Genomic DNA, 15,955 nt, shown 5'->3' with positions numbered 1-15,955 from the left:
GACTCAGGAATCTCTGAGAAGGAAGATTTATTACAATCAGCCAGGCCTGGCAGACTCCTGTCCAAAAAGCTGAGCCCCAAGTAGGGGTTTTAGGTTATTTTTGTACAAGAGACACACGTGGTGGGGCCAGGAGAGGTTTAGTGGTCAAAAATACCTTCTTTGTTAGTTTTTTTAAGGGTTTAACCATTTGTTTGAATACCAGCTAAGTTTGAATTAACCTATCGCCCACATTCCAGGTAAGCTTGAATTAACATATTGCACACATTCCATCTGGAAGTAACTTTGAATACATATTCCGTCTACATCCTTTCTGAATATTCAAAGCCTATAGGGTCTATTTCACTTAATTTGCTTTCTAGAAACTAGGCACACTTGGATACAGAATTAGATAAGTTTTGATTCATGCACAGGCTACGTTATTCCCATATTTTTTATTTCTTTGATCTAACATACTGGAGGTGCCTTAATGCTTCCTAAATCCATTAAGTGTTCTGTCTCCCCCTTTTTATTACCCTAGGAGAAAAGAGGAAGATTTAGAGACCTATTGGATGCCAAGTATTTACGGACCACATTACAGATCTGGGTCATATGGTAAGAAATATGATTATTCCAAAACTATTTTTCCAAAGCATTTGGAGAAAAGCTGTTTAAGGAAATCTCTGAATGCTACTGGGGAGAAAAACATGAGGTAGTCTCCAAATATTAATACTACCTATGGTATAACTAACATCACCAACCACAAAGGAAGGAAGGGAGGAAGGAAAGAAATCTGTCTACAATCAGTTGTTTTTATAAAGAATATTATTATATGCTCATTTCCAAACATTTTGCAACTTGGCTCTTTTTCTCATCAAGTGCCAGAAACCGATCCTTTGAAGTCACCAATAGTCAAATCCAACAGAGCATTCTCTTGGAGTCCTCTCTGTGCTTCTTTATTCTACAGCCTTTGAAATGGTCCCTTCTGGATTGTCATAGCCATTGTTGTGGCAACCTTCAAACTCTGCTCTCTGCCAATTATCTCCTCTGATTCTCACCAAATCTGATCATGTTTTAAAAAACCTTCAGAGTTTAGTTCCCAGAAGTGACTGACTTGGTTGTTTTATTCTAAACTTTCTGCTGAAAGCAACTGGAAACGCTGTAAAAAATTTTTCTTTGTGAAATTCATGTCTGTTTGAAAGCACAAGAGAGATTTGAAGGTGCTGAGAATTTGTTAGGACCAAAATGAGGAAAAAGAAGGAAGCCAAGAAAGAAGTTCCCAGCATTTAAAGCTGTTTTTCCTCTTAAGGTAATTGCTGATTCCAGAAGTGAGAGAGGTAGCAGAGAAGCTAAGAAGACCTTTAAGCAGTTTTGAGGAGCTGGAGGATCAAAATGAGAGTACAGAGCTCACCAGGGAGTAGAGGCCCTAGGAAACATCCCAGATTTTCAGGTGGAACTCTGTAGAACTATTCTCTAGGTGTAAGGGTGATCCAGAAATCTATTAGCTTTCACATGGACTGAAGCTCAGCTTTAAACCAGCTCAATCTGTGAATGGATTATGGTGACACTCTTAATTTAGCAAAAGCAAGATTAAATCCTTTGTGGAAGATGGTAACATCATCCAGTTATTCTATTATTTTTCATACACAATGTACTCAACTGAAAACATGTAAGAAGATCAGAACTGACAAAAGCCTTGATAAAGAAAAACAGACAGGAGAGACCCAGAGGAGATACAGATATTGCTGTTACTAGACATAACTATAATAACTGTGATTTATATGATCAAGTAACTAAATGACAAGATGAAGAATTTTGACAGAGAATCAAATGGGAATTCTAGAACTAAAAAAATTAAAACATCAACCAATGTATTTGACAGCATTTTAAACATGCTGAAGAAAGAAATAGTAAACTTGAAAATCTATCAGAAGAAAAATATCTAAACATAGAGCAACAACAAGATGGAAAATAACAAAAAGGTATAAAACATATGGGTTCAGTGAAAAGGTCTAAGATGCATGTAGCCAAGGTCCTAGGAGGAAAGGAGAAAGAGAATGAGGCAGAAGTAATAATTTAAAAACATTGTCTGGCAAGTTTCCCAAACCAAGAAAGACATCAAACCAAAGATTAAAGAAGAACTATAATTTCCATGTAGGATAAATACAAAGAAAATTCTACCTAGATATATCATAGTTAAATTGCTGAAAACCAAAAACCAAAAGAAAATCTTAAAAGTAACTAGAGAAAACAAAACCTATTTCTTTCAAAGGAGCAATAATTAGACTGCTAGCTTAATTTTCAACAGAAACAGAAATAACAGAAGCAAGAAGACAATGAATATCTTCAGTGTTAAAAGAAAATAACAGAGTTTACTGTAAACATTCCAATTAGACTATGTTCTACCTATATGCTGTTTACAAGAGACTCTCCCTAAATAGCTGAATACAGAAAGGTTGAGAGCACAGGCTGGAAAAAGATAAAGTATACGAACAGTAATCAAAGTAATAATCAACAAAGTAAGAACAGCATTACTAGGGAAGTGGACTTGGCCCAATGGATAGGGTGTCCACCTACCACATGGGAGGTCTGCAGTTCAAACCCCGGGCCTCCTTGATGTGTGTGGAACTAGCCCATGCCCAGTGCTGATGCGCGCAAGGAGTGCCATGCCACGCAGGGTGTCCCGTACATAGGGGAGCCCCATGCACAAGGCGTGTGCCCCATAAGGAGGGCCGCCCAGCACGAAAGAAAGTGCAGCCTGCCCAAGAATGGTGCCGCACACAGGGAGAGCTAACACAACAAGATGACGCAACGAAAAGAAACACAGATTCCTGGTGCTGCTGATAAAGATAGAAGCAGTCACAGAAGAACACATTGGCATTGGGCAGACCTTCCTGATGGAAGGGCTGAATCTCAAGAAAATCTCTGTCTTGTCACCAGCTGGTTACAAAACCAAGAAATGGACATCCAAAGGAATAAAATATTAAAATGTACAGTGTGCAACAAAGGAGTACAAGACAAACAAAAAAACAAAAAATGATGGCCCATCCAAAGGAAAAGAATAAAAATCCAGAAAACACTAACAAAGAAGGCAAGAATGTGGGCATTCCTTTAAATGTGAACAAAGCCTTTTAAAAAAAAAGATCTTAAAAATACTCAAGAATAGATCAATAAAAGAAGGAAATATAAAGCTAATGCAAAAACCGTTAGTGGTTATTCATGCCTTAGCACTTTGTGATAGGCAGAATTCTAAAGATGCCCCACACCGAGATTCCTGTCCCCTTGTTTGTGGTGATTTGTTACTGCAGTAATAGAACATTAAGCCAAACTTCAAAGTCCTTAGCTTGGCATGTGGGGTCTTCCACCATCTAGTCTCATCCTGCTCTTACAAATCCATCTCCTCCCATGTCCCACCTCCGGTGGTCTTTCCCTTCCAGTCTCCCTCTCCCTGATTTTGAACTGGATTTTTGCTTCCCTTTGCCTTCCCCTTGAACCACACTGCTTGCTTATCCCTGCCTCATGTGGTGCTACTCATCTTTCAGGCTGGGCATAACCTTTTCCTAAGGATGTTCTTTTCTTGTTTCCAGGCTGGGAATCTCTTTTGCCTACTATGGGGTCATCCTGGCCAGTGCCGAGTTGCTGGAGAGGGACCTGGTCTGTGGTTCACGGTCAGAGCTTGAGGTGGTAGTGTCTGCAGGAGACTCAGAGGGGAGCCAGAGCCCCTGCCACTGCCACATGTTTGCCCCCTCCGACTACCAGACAATGATTATCAGCACCATTGGCGAAATTGCTTGTAAACCTCTCTCTGTACATTGGGTTCCTCTGCTCTGGGTGGGGTAGATACAACTCAGAATCTCAGAAGAGACAAGTGTGACCCTGTCATGCACATGGCTCCTGCCTAGTAGAACTGAACAAGTCTCCAAAGTATAGTGACATGTCTCCAATGTGGATTAGCATAATAAAGAGAAGTCTGAAGGTGTGAAGTTTTGAATTACTACATTTTATCAGTTCTACGATGCAATTTTTTTCACATGTTAACATCTCTGAAAATTGGGATGTGTCTGAAAATGGCTTGTTCAATTTTAATTGGCTGTGTTATTTCCATTTTAGGAGACATAAGGTAGCAGCACTTAAAAATCAATGCCATCTTGAATTTGTTAAAATCATTTGAACACATTTAAAATAAAGGTCTATCAAGTTGGCAAATTGCAACCAAAACTACAATGATATATTAAGAATCCTGGACATAAAAAATCCTTTATATTCACCAGTGCTTTTCATTTTTGACCCATGTGTGAAAAATTTATCAAAGGAGTCATGAAGTTGATAAAAATGCAACTGGGTTTTGTTTGAAATACTTATGGGATTTGGATGAAGTTAGTTCTTTCTGAAATGACAAGGATAATCCATGCCAATGTTGAAAAATGCCATCTGTTTTCCAAGGTTTCAGAAATTATCTTTGTCACTTACTTTCTAGTGAATCCTTTAAATATCCTGGGTATCAATTTCCTGGGAAGACGGCTGAGCCTTTCTATTACCATGGGATGCACAGCTTTATTCTTCCTTCTCCTCAAAATTTGTACTTCAAGGTATTTTCTATCTGGTTCTTTCAAAAACAATCTCTAGACCCATGATGTTCAGTGAGGTTCAGGGGCAAGTCTGTTTTTCCAGGGAAAGTAGAGAAGGGTGCTGCTTGTTTGAACTGGAGCCATCTTGCCCCCTACCTGCCCCTCCCATTTCGCTCCTCCCATTGACCCTGTCCATCTTCATTTATCAAGAGTAAGGGTGCCAGTGTTGGTATGCTCACTTCACCCACCAAAATACTTAGGATTTTAAAGCAAAACTTCCTGGAGATTGGAAATACTGGTTGTTTGCCAAATTATCTGGACCTTTGCCAAGGCAGTTGAATGATATAGATAACATAACTGTGACGTGAAAATTCTTTTCACTCTTATTTTGCAACCCTACAATTGCCTCAACTGTAATATGTACAATCTTTTTCCTATACATTGTAACCCCATTTTGGGGGATGGTATACTACCTTGGGGGGTCAGCATGGAATGCCACCCTGGGGGGAGGTGGGGAGTGGAATGGGTGGGGAGTAGGAAGGGTAGAAGTTTTGAGCCTGGCATTTGCTATAAACCACACCATCAGACCAGTTGGGAAGCTACTCCTCCAGTGGGATCTCAGTTATCTCCGGTGGGGTGTGTTGTCTTAGCATCCATAATGCGCTTGGGTTTGGGCCCTCTATGTTGCCTTTCTTAACGTCCCTCTCTTTGTGTTCTCTAGAGCTGGCCTGATTGGCTTCCTCTTCATGCTGAGAGCTCTTGTGGCAGCAAACTTCATTACCATCTACATTTACACTGCTGAGGTTAGTTTTGTGAAGGCGTCTTGTTACTGCAGGGCATGCAAAATGGGCTCCTTGGAAAAGGTGTCTGTCCATAAATAATACATGTTTGGCTTCTGTTGTGAACCACAGCAATTTGAATCCAGCCCCACTTTGGTTTCTGTAAACACCAAGGTCTTGATGACGTAGTCCTGTCCTCCATAACCTAACTCCAAATAGTTTTAATTGCATAGTTGCTAAACGAAAGTGCCCAATTTGTTCTGAAGTGAAAATGAAGCCTGAAAGTTAAGAATTAACAAATAGTTATGATTAAAAAACCATTATATAGATATCTTAATAGCAAAAGGTTAATATCTGAAATTGCTGAAACTGGCTGGGGTTAGCCTAGATGAGTTATTTTGATGGTCATTCTAAACAGGGCTATGCTTGTTTATGGTTACTCTCCACTGAGCCTCACCCTTGCATATACTTACTATTGTAATGGTTTATTCTAGACTGAACTTACCTTTGTTTATGGTTATTTCAGAACTAGGCTCACCCTTGTGTATGCTTGCCATTGTGATGGTAACCACTCTACTGTCCTCTGTTTGAATCCATAAAAACTCCTGCTCCCCTTGGTTCTGGGAAGGCAGATTTAAGATACCCCTGTCTCTTGTTCTTCAGTCAGCATTTATAAACCTGCTTTCTTTCATGACCATCCCGATGTGGATGCCAATTCATCTGCTATGAGAAAGAACCCAGAGGGACCCTGCGGGGTTTCCTTCAGATAACTTGGTGATTTTCTAAAAACATTCCATCAAAACATGGCTCAAGTGATTGGGTACCTGCTTCCTACATAAGAGGTCCCAGGTTTAATCCCCAGCCCCGGTACATTAAAAAATAACACACCATAAGGGATTATTTAATATGGGTTTCTTCTTCCTTCATTTAGTCTAGTGAAAGCCAGTCTCTGAGAGAAAGATAGGACCTTCATCCTAGCTTCCTAAACAAGGAGCATGTAAAAGACATCTCATTGCCTTAGTACCATGCTTCTAGAAAAAAATAGTCCAGTAGCGTCATGTGGCTACAAAAATGTAAAACTCTCTATTTCTCTTTCCTTTTGAAATTAGAATCTATTTTCACCTTTATTATTTTAGAAGGTCATTTCCCCTCCATCTGTTGTTTGATGCACATAAATTAAATTTGAACATAAAAGCGATTTACTCTTTATTTATTTACTTAATACATCTACCATGTGCAAGGCACTGCCTGAGGTAGCTAGAAGATTTTATCAAAAACCCTCACTGTAAAGGGCTAATATTTCTAGAAATAAAATCGTATTTGAATAGGAAGTTTAAAAGTATTTTAACTGGCTTTGTCATTCATTGTGTAGAGAAAACAGTGATATGGGGACTGATAAGCTGCGTTAATTTTCATCTCAGGAAATATAGAGTTCTGTCCAGATTAAAGACGTAGCACATCCAGAAACATTAAAGTCATAGACGAAAAATACTCTCCCCCGCCCACCCCACCCCCCGTTTCTCCCACTCCCAGATAAAAACAGGAAAATGAGACATTTGGCATATGCATAATACTTCATTCATTTCCATTAACATATTCTTTCAAAATTATTTTTTGAATTTACAAACTTACAAATCTCCCATGTGTAACATGATGAACGTCTAAAATTATATTTGGGATGCTCAATTAAGCATATTTTAGAATTTGCTCATTTAAAGTTTAATTTCTAAGGTTTTTTTTTTTTGATACTTTGTTGTTAAAAAAAAAAAGTGTTCCACCCCTAGACCTGCTCTTAAAGATATAGAAGGGTTCTCCTGAGAAAGGAAAGCCTCTTGCTTTTGCACTGGACAGATTGTGACTAATAAGGTGTGGCCACCTAAAGATGCTACGTGCTTTGCTTTACTGAGTTGATAAAAATGGGTTTAGCAGGATTATATAGCATTAAAACAAAATTTTCCAAGTTTTGAAATATATATTAATATATTCTTTCATATTTTTAAATATTCTTCCTATAGTTTTGTTTGTTTGTTTGTTTGTTTTGTTTTACTCTTGGGTAATATATTCAATCTGGCAGATAATAAGTACTCAAGAATTCCACAATTGTAACTATACTTTCCATAACATCTGTACTGAATCTGTTTCCCTCCTAAATGTCCAGAAAGTTCTGATTCCCAGCCAGGATTCTGCAGCATTGGCAGGAACATCTTGTCAAAATTTGTAATGACAGTCTCAATAAATTTTTTTAAATAAAACTTATTTCAGTTTCTTTCACTGAAAAGGTGATTCTATTCTTGCAGCTCTTTTAGGAAAAGAGGGCATAAAACCAGATAAAAACAAGCAAAAAAGGGGTGTTTCAACTCCATTGCTTTTGATCATGAAGGTCATTTCTAGGAAAACTATCATATCAGGACCACATCCTAACCCCACTTTCCCACCAAATACATTTTAAATTCTTTAGTTATAGGGAAAATGAGAAGAATAGTGTAGTAGTCAGCCAAAGGGGTGCTGATGCAAAATACCAGAAATTGGTTGGTTTTTATAAAGGGTATTTATTTGGGGTAGGAGTTTATAGATACCAGGCCATAAAACATAAATTACTTCCCTCATCAAAGTCTATTTGAAGCAAGACAGCTGCCAGTGTCTGTGAGGGTTCAGGCTTCCTGGGTTCCTATGTTCCTGGGGCTTGCTTTTCTCTGGGTTCAAGTTTCCTTTCTTCCTGGGCCTGGCTTCTCTTTTCCTCTGTGAGCTTACTTCCCGGGGCTCCAGGTTAAATCTTCAGCATCAAACTCCAACATCAAAACTCCAGCATGAGAAACCCTCAACTCTGTTTTTTACTGTGCCTTTTATCTGTGAGTCCCCACCCCACCAAGGGGTGGGAACTCAACACCTTAATCAAAACTCAATCATGCCCAGGTACAGATCAGATTACAAGCATAATCCAATATTTCTTTTTGGAATTCATCAATAATATTAAACTGCTACAAATAGGCTGATTCAATTTAGATTTGACTGCCTCTATTAACTACCAGGTTACTTCTGTTCACCTCTTTTTTGTTTTTCATATAATAAACTTTACATTTAAAGAAATTTTCGATTACAGAAAAGTCACATAGAAAGAATAGGGGATTCCCATATACCCCACCCACTTCCCTCCCACATTTTCCCCTCTTCATAACATCTTACATTAGTGTGGTACATTTGTTACAATTGATGAACAAATGTTGAAGCCCTGCTATTAACCAAGGTGTATAGTTATACACTTTGTGCCACACAATTTTATAGGTTTTGACAAAATGTATAATATCCTGTATCTATTACTGCAATATCATGCAGCTCAATGCCATTGCCCTAAAAATGCTCCATGTTCCACTTATTCTTTCCTTCAGAACCTCTGCTAACCTATATCTTTATATCAATATTACAAGTTCTTTAGTTACTACAATAATAAGTCTACTTTGGTCCATGGTTGCATTCCCCCTTATGTTTGTTCATTCCTCAGTACTGAGAATTTTGGGATAGTGATGCCCATTCTGCTTCATACTGAGAAGAAGGTTAGATCTTATGGGGCAGATGGAAGGAACTGTTTTGTTTGCGGTTGTAGACACTCTTTGACTTTTGGAATGGGAGTTGTCCATCACCATCATTTTGTTAGATGTCCTGGGCAGGTTGGATGAACTGAAGGGTAAGTATTGGCTGCAACTCTGCTGAGATTTGGGGCTTAACCAGCATATGAACAGACCAGAGATTTAAGTCTCTAGCACATATATTTAATGTGTATAGTACTAATTATAGGTGCAAATAACAGGGGCAGAAGAGCCTTGTGTAGGGAAATTATAAATGAATCTAAATATGATACATTGGGGAAATAGGTTATCATATATTCCAAGGTAAGGCCCACCAATGGGATGCTGATTTCATGGGATTGTGTGCCATGCCTAGAGAGTTTGGATGTCTCTAGGGCCCTCAGGAGCACCCCTGTTTGAGGCTTTGTTCACCATGGCAGTCAATGAGACCCACCTGAGATGTACATAAGCGTAACCTCGGTAATGACCTACCAAAACTCACTTTGAATTCTCTTAGCTGTAAAAACTTTTGTATTTAATGTTTCCCCATTTTGGTCAAGATCTTTTTCCAATTGCATCACTGGTTGGCCCTTGTTATGAATCCCTCGGTGCCAGGGAGGCTCATCCCTGGGAGTCATGTCCCACTCTGGGTGTAGATAGTAAGTTTATTTTCTGTATTTGGCTTAGAAACAGGCCACATTTGAGTAACAAAGAGATTTTCAGGAGGTAACTCTTAGGTAATAGATATTATTAGGTTAAGTTTCAATTTTACAAGATTAAGGTTTATAAGTACAAGCATTAATACAGAAGGCTTGGTATATTGGTCTGTTTTCTTTTATTATGCACTTCATATGTGCTCTAGAGATTCTTGCCTCTTCATATGAGAATGTGGCAGGAACTCCCCAGGATAGGAATGTAATATTTGTTGGTTATGGTGTGGGTCTCCACCCACTGAGATAACACTCTATGACTAAAAAATGTGGAATACTTCATGAATTTCCATGTCATTCTTGTGCAGGGGCCATGCTAATCTTCTCTGTATTGTTCTAATTTTAGTATACATGCTGCTAAAGCATGTACTCTCACTACAGTCTTAATTATTAAGTATTTGTCTACTTGTTAAACTTCTTTTAGTCCCTGTTAAAATTATTAAGAATTCATAATCAATGAAATATGAATTAATGAGTTTTTACCATAAATGTAAAAAGATTTGCAACAAGAAGGTAGAATATGCCATAAGATATTACAACAGCAAAGAATAAGGTAAATTTAAAGAGAATATGTTAAATGGTATGACAGGCAATATTTTCCCTTGGTGTTCTAGTCAATTTTTTGTATCTGTATGAAAGATTTCATTGGAACATTATTATTATTTGGGGAGGATTTTCTTTCCATCCAGTAGAGCCTTTATGTAGCTCTGTTACATTAGTAGCTCTAAAGTTGAAATCTTTCATCTGATTCAAGAGCTTACCTTTCTGTCCAACATTTGACCTGGGGAGAGAAGGTAAGAAGAGAATCTGGAAAGAAGAGGTGTAAACTCAGTAACTGATGCTTCCTGTGCCTCTCCCCCTCTTCAGGTCTACCCCACGGCAATGCGTGCTTTGGGCATGGGAATCAGCGGCTCCCTGTGTCGCATCGGTGCAATGGTGGCACCATTCATATCACAGGTATTTGGGAGGAATTTCTCCTGGGGGAATGAGTATAAAGGAAGTGGAGAAAGAGAGATGCTGGGTCTATTCAAGTTAAGGTTGTAACCCAGGATTTCAGTTTACCTAATGAGTTTTCTTAAGGTACAATTTCTCCATTGTTTGGTGAATTTGGGTAGGGAAAAAGGCTACATTAATGCCACCAGACTTGCAGGCTTCCAGTCAGGAGCATTACAAGGTCTGCTCAGCTTTAGGCTGGGCATCGTTGGAGGAAGATGCAAAAGAAATGGGTGACACGAGGTGCCTGAGTCATTTCTGGGAGGTTAAGCTGAGCACAGGGAGGTGGCATTGGGCAGTGTAAGTCCAGTGCGTGGCAAACTAGGTGCAGGCCGGAACAAAACCCAGGGGTGGCCTGGAACCCCAGACAGAAGTTTGTTACAGAAGAGGAAACAGAGGCAGATGTGGTAATCTGCAGGGTCATGTTTCTTCAGAGGCCCAAACAACTTGCCTACCAGCACCCTTGCTATTCTCTTTGGTCACAAGCTATAAAAACCCATCTGAGTTGGCTGCAGTAAAAAAGGCAGGGTATAGGTAGGCCTGGGGAGGACCAGGTGCAGGAAGTGGGAGGCTGTCAAGAATGCCGGCCCTGCCTTCCACGTGTCTGCCTGGGCCCATGGTCACTCATCTCCAACTCTCTGAGCACATAGGCTTAAATCTTCTCTCCCCGAAGACCAGTGTACACTGCTTGCCTGTGTACATAGTAGTCCCATAAACCCCAAACATATATCCTCAGATCCAGCCCCCAGAAGATACTGTTTAGGTCTTTCTAAATCCCAAGAAAGGCACTCTGACCCAGGTCTGGTTAATTGTCCATTCTTGACCTAAACCAGTTGTGACCAAAAGCCAGGGTCATGTATAAATACAGCTTGGGGAGATGCAGTTTTCAGAGAAAGGGGGTTGTCATGGACTGAGCAGACTTAAAATGTATTTACTAGGGAAGGGATGTAGCTCAAATGGTTGAGTACCTGCTTCCCATGTACGAGGTCCTGGGTTCAATTCCTGGTACTTCCTAAAAACAAAACAAACCAACAAATGAAAAAAAAGCCAACTCTCATTGGGGAAAGGATGTAACTCAGTGATACTAGTTCCTGATACCTCCAGTTTAGTCAGCCAAAGGGATGCTGATGCACAATACCAGAAATTGGTTGGTTTTCATAAAGGGCATTTCTTTGGGGTAGGAGCTTACAGATACCAGGTCATAATGCATAAGTTACTTCCCTCACCAAAGTCTATTTCTGCATGTTGGAGCAAGGTTGCTGCCAACGTCTGTGAGGGTTCAGGCTTCCTGGGTTCCTCTGGGCTCAGTGCCTCTGTTTTCTCCACAAAGTTAGCTGTAGACTGTCAGGCAAATGGCTATGTCTTTTTCCCTGGGGCTCCAGCTTAAGACTTTAGCATCAAACTCCAACATCAAAACTCCAACATTAAGAAACCTTGCTGGGAAGTGGAGTTGGCCCAGTGGTTAGGGCGTCCGTCTACCACATGGGAGGTCTGCGGTTCAAACCCCGGCCTCCTTGACCCATGTGGAGGTGGCCCATGCACAGTGCTGATGTGCGCAAGGAGTGCCGTGCCATGCAGGGGTGTCACCCGCATAGGGGAGCCCCACACGCAAGGAGTGCGCCCCGTAAGGAGAGCCGCCCAGCGTGAAAGAAAGTGCAGCCTGCCCAGGAATGGCACCACACACACAGAGAGCTGACACAACAAGATGACACAACAAAAAGAAACACAGATTCCTGTGCCGCTGACAACAACAGAAGCGGACAAAGAAGACAACGCAGCAAATAGACACAGAGAACAGACAACTGGGCTGGGGTGGAGGGCAGAGAAATAAATAAATCTTAAAAAAAAAAAAAGAAAGAAAGAAACTTCGCAACAAGAGCTCCAGCTCTGTCCTTTGCCATGCCTTTTATCTGTGTGTAGTCCCCACCCCTTGGGCCCTAATGACATGGCCCAATCAAAGCCCTAATCGTAATTCAATCACGCCCAGGTACAGATCAGATTACAAACATAATCCAATATCTATTTTTGGAATTCATAACCATATCAAACTGCTACAGCTCCTAAAAACAAAAATGTATTTACTACAATTTAACATAGGACTTTGCCATCACCCACTTTTTAACTATCTTGGGAGTGTTTTGCCAGTATGTCTTAAACAAAAATGGGAGCAACTTTTGTCTTGTGCTTTTGCTTCTCAGAATTCTTTTATACTTATTATATCATCATTTCAGAGCAGAACCTAACAGTGAAAGAATCTAATGTAAAGAAGAGTGTGACCAAACCAAGGCATAGTTTATTTCCCGAGTTTTAAGAGATGAGTCTCTTGATTCTCAACCACCTGGAATATTTTCTCTAGATATTTGTAGGTACTTATCCCAGAAGCCACACAAGGTAGGTTTGTGGAATAGGAAAAAACTCAACTGGGACCAGATCTCCTGGGGGCTATAAGGCTCAGCTCTATGTAGCATCCTGTAGACAGGGACTTCTCAACTCCTAACATCTGAGTTACCTCATCCCTGGGCCACCTTCATTTGTAAAATGGGACTAAACAATAGATTCTGCCAGATAGATTTGTTCTGAGGATTAATGGTTTTTTTTAAAAAATGTAAAGCATTTAGCCTAATATTTGTCATACAAGTTAGTACTCAATAAATGTTAGCTTATCAGGATAACAATGATCAATAACAATAAAGGTCAAATCCTGTTCAAATAAATATTTTGTAATAACAAAAATACTTTTAAATCCAGTTAAGTTATATCAATCAGTATGCAGTTGGGATGTTTTGCTTTCTTTAACAGGTTGGAGGGAGAAGTTTAGGGTCTAAGAAATATGTGCTCATGCCCAGCCTATTTGCCCAGAGTTGGGCTGGGGTGAGCTGCACCAGGCAGATGGTAGAGCTTAGTATCAATCTCATGAGCTAATCAGTCAGTCTTCCCTTGGAGGTGGTTCTCAAACTTTAGGGCCTATAAGAATTACTAGGATAACTTGATAATGATTTTTGGACTCTACCCAGAGATTCTGATTCTATAGATGGGGACCAATCACCTCTATTTTTACCCCAAGTACTCCAAATGAATCTGATGCACTTGGTCTGCAGATCACCCTCTGAAAGGCACTGCCATTAATAGGAAAAATGCCAAGGGATTGGCTTAGACTCTCATCAACTGTTGCTACTTTTCTTCTTCTTGTCCTCCTTCTCTTTCTCCTTCTCTTCCTCCTTTCCTAAACAGTCCATTAAACCAGTTAAAATGTTGATACATTAATTAGTATTTCTAATGACTATATTTATAAGTTTAATACAAATATCTCTTTAAAAATGAATATTTCAAGATATTTAGAAACCTTAATCATAGTTTCAAGACATTTAGAAAACTTAATGGTTAAGTTTCAAGACATTTAGAAACCTTCATGGTAGTGGAAATAAAGGAGTTGTAGGTATACAGTCCAAGAAAACAAAGAGGGTAATTTTGCCATAGAAGTATTAAAGACTCACAAAAAATACAGAAGGGACCAGTATAAGTCCCCTATGTTAGGTCAACATGGTCTCCCCACTCATTCTGGGTAACTTCAAGAAGCCAGGCACTTTAGCCCCAGCCAGGCACCACTTGGTTCAGGGATGTAGGGCCTGTTGGCCCCATTACAGCTGGCTAATGTCCTTCAAGCTTTGGGTTTCACTCCAGGTTCACACTGAAGGACCTTATAGATCATGGCCCTATGGCTGTGGACAGTGTGTTACCCAGCAATGGACTCGCTGCCTGATGCACACAGAAGCGAATATTGTAACACCAGAATTTTTTTTTTAAGGTACTGGGGCTGGGGATTGAACCTGGGATCTTGTATGTAGGAAGCCAGCATTCAACCACTGAGCTGCACCACCTTCCCTGAGCTGGTTTTTCCATGTTGTTTTGCTTGTGGTTTGTTTGTTTTTGTTGCTGTTGTTTATAGGAGGTACTGGGAATTGAACCTGGGACCTCCCATGTGGGAAGTAGACGTTCAACCACTTGAGCCACGTCTGCTTCCTGACATTGAGGAAAGAAAGTTTTATTATGAGATAAACCAGCAAGGAGACAGGAGGCAAGGCTCAAACCTGTCTCCCTCATCATGGGGTCAAGTGGGTTTTTATAGATGAGGAAGGGCTTATGGCATAGGCATGGTCATGGGAGCATGCACAGAGGTCTCACATCCTGGATCATGCATCGCAAGTTATTAAAATGACATCTTAGGCATGCTCCATGGCAGGGGGATGCATGGAGTGAGGGGCTGAGGAAATGTTACTTAAGGTTATAATTGGCAGCAAGTGTACATGCGTGTGGCTGGGTAATTTTTACTGGCCAGTCTGGGCTCGTTTTGCCCATGGCAGACAGTTTGAGGAAAGGGTAGAAAAAGGGGGAAGTTAAAAGCAATTTGTGATGAGAGTGAAGAAAGGGGGAAGTTATGGCAACCGAACCATGGTTTCAAGTGCAGGGCACAGGTGACACAAGAAAGACGGTGTGCTTCTTTCTTGTCAGACTTAACACAGTGTCGAAGCCAAAGAAACAGTCCAACATCCAAACAAAGCATTGAAAAACATTTTAAGTCTTTACGAAAAGCTCTCAAAGGAATGTCAAAGGGGAAATCTATTTATAACCCCCAGAAAAACTCTGAGAAATCCTTTTTGTCTTTTTCCCTTCTGTTCTCAATCTCTAGTCTTATCACTTCAAAGTCATCATCCCCTCAAAGTTCACAGTCCACCAAACACAGCCTGAACTGGCTCTTCTTTGGCCCTCCTCCTACCTTGCCACATCTATGTGCTTGCATTCTCTTGAGCAGCTTTGTTCTTTCTACTTGAAATCATTTAGCCTTTCAGGATTCGGAAAAGAGCTGGGTAAACAGAGACTCTTCATTAGGAATCTTTTTTTGATGATCCACTCAACAAGTTGTTTCTCCATAATTCTCTACAAATTCTAGACTCCCTCTTAAACAGTTTGGCAGTTAGAACACTAAATAAGCTACAAATTAGCTAGACTCAATTAGCTACAACCTATATTTGATAATATAGATGAAATTATTTTATTCCAATTCAACATTAATCCAATGTTTTTTGTTCTAGTTCTATTTACGTACAACAGTAAGTAAGTGAGGTGAGGTTCCAGTGGTATGTTGGAGTTGGTCTGTACTTGCCTATGAGAGCTAATTGTTAAATTTTCAGGAATTTTGTGGACTGGTTGTTATCACAATTCGTAGCTTAAAATTGGCCATCATGGTGGTATACAGTACTTGCATCATGGAAATTAGCAAGCACAGCATATAAGGGCCTTTTTTTTTTTTTTTTTTGAGAACCTGATGTTAAACATTTGCCAGTATACCATAAGAAAATCTATATTGC

General features: G+C 40.0%; 1 protein-coding gene and 1 non-coding gene across 3 annotated transcripts in view; one reads left to right on the top strand and one right to left on the bottom strand.

The window, feature by feature from the left end:
• The window catches only part of SVOPL (SVOP like), a 150,067-nt gene that overhangs the window by 92,951 nt on the left and 41,161 nt on the right, over positions 1-15,955 (top strand). For both annotated transcript variants that reach the window (XM_071215296.1, XM_058297437.2), the window contains exons 10-14: positions 518-591; positions 3,564-3,769; positions 4,454-4,565; positions 5,266-5,347; positions 10,464-10,553. In XM_071215296.1, the coding sequence (XP_071071397.1) occupies positions 518-591; positions 3,564-3,769; positions 4,454-4,565; positions 5,266-5,347; positions 10,464-10,553 (564 nt within the window). The remainder of the gene's footprint in view (positions 1-517; positions 592-3,563; positions 3,770-4,453; positions 4,566-5,265; positions 5,348-10,463; positions 10,554-15,955) is intronic.
• LOC111765028 (U6 spliceosomal RNA) lies at positions 9,860-9,962 on the bottom strand. Its single transcript, XR_002797493.1, has one exon. It is a non-coding gene; the product is annotated as a U6 spliceosomal RNA (small nuclear RNA).

The sequence above is a fragment of the Dasypus novemcinctus genome, chromosome 5, assembly GCF_030445035.2.
Source record: "Dasypus novemcinctus isolate mDasNov1 chromosome 5, mDasNov1.1.hap2, whole genome shotgun sequence".
Taxonomy (NCBI): Eukaryota; Metazoa; Chordata; class Mammalia; order Cingulata; family Dasypodidae; genus Dasypus; species Dasypus novemcinctus.
This window is presented reverse-complemented; position numbering and strand designations above follow the sequence as displayed.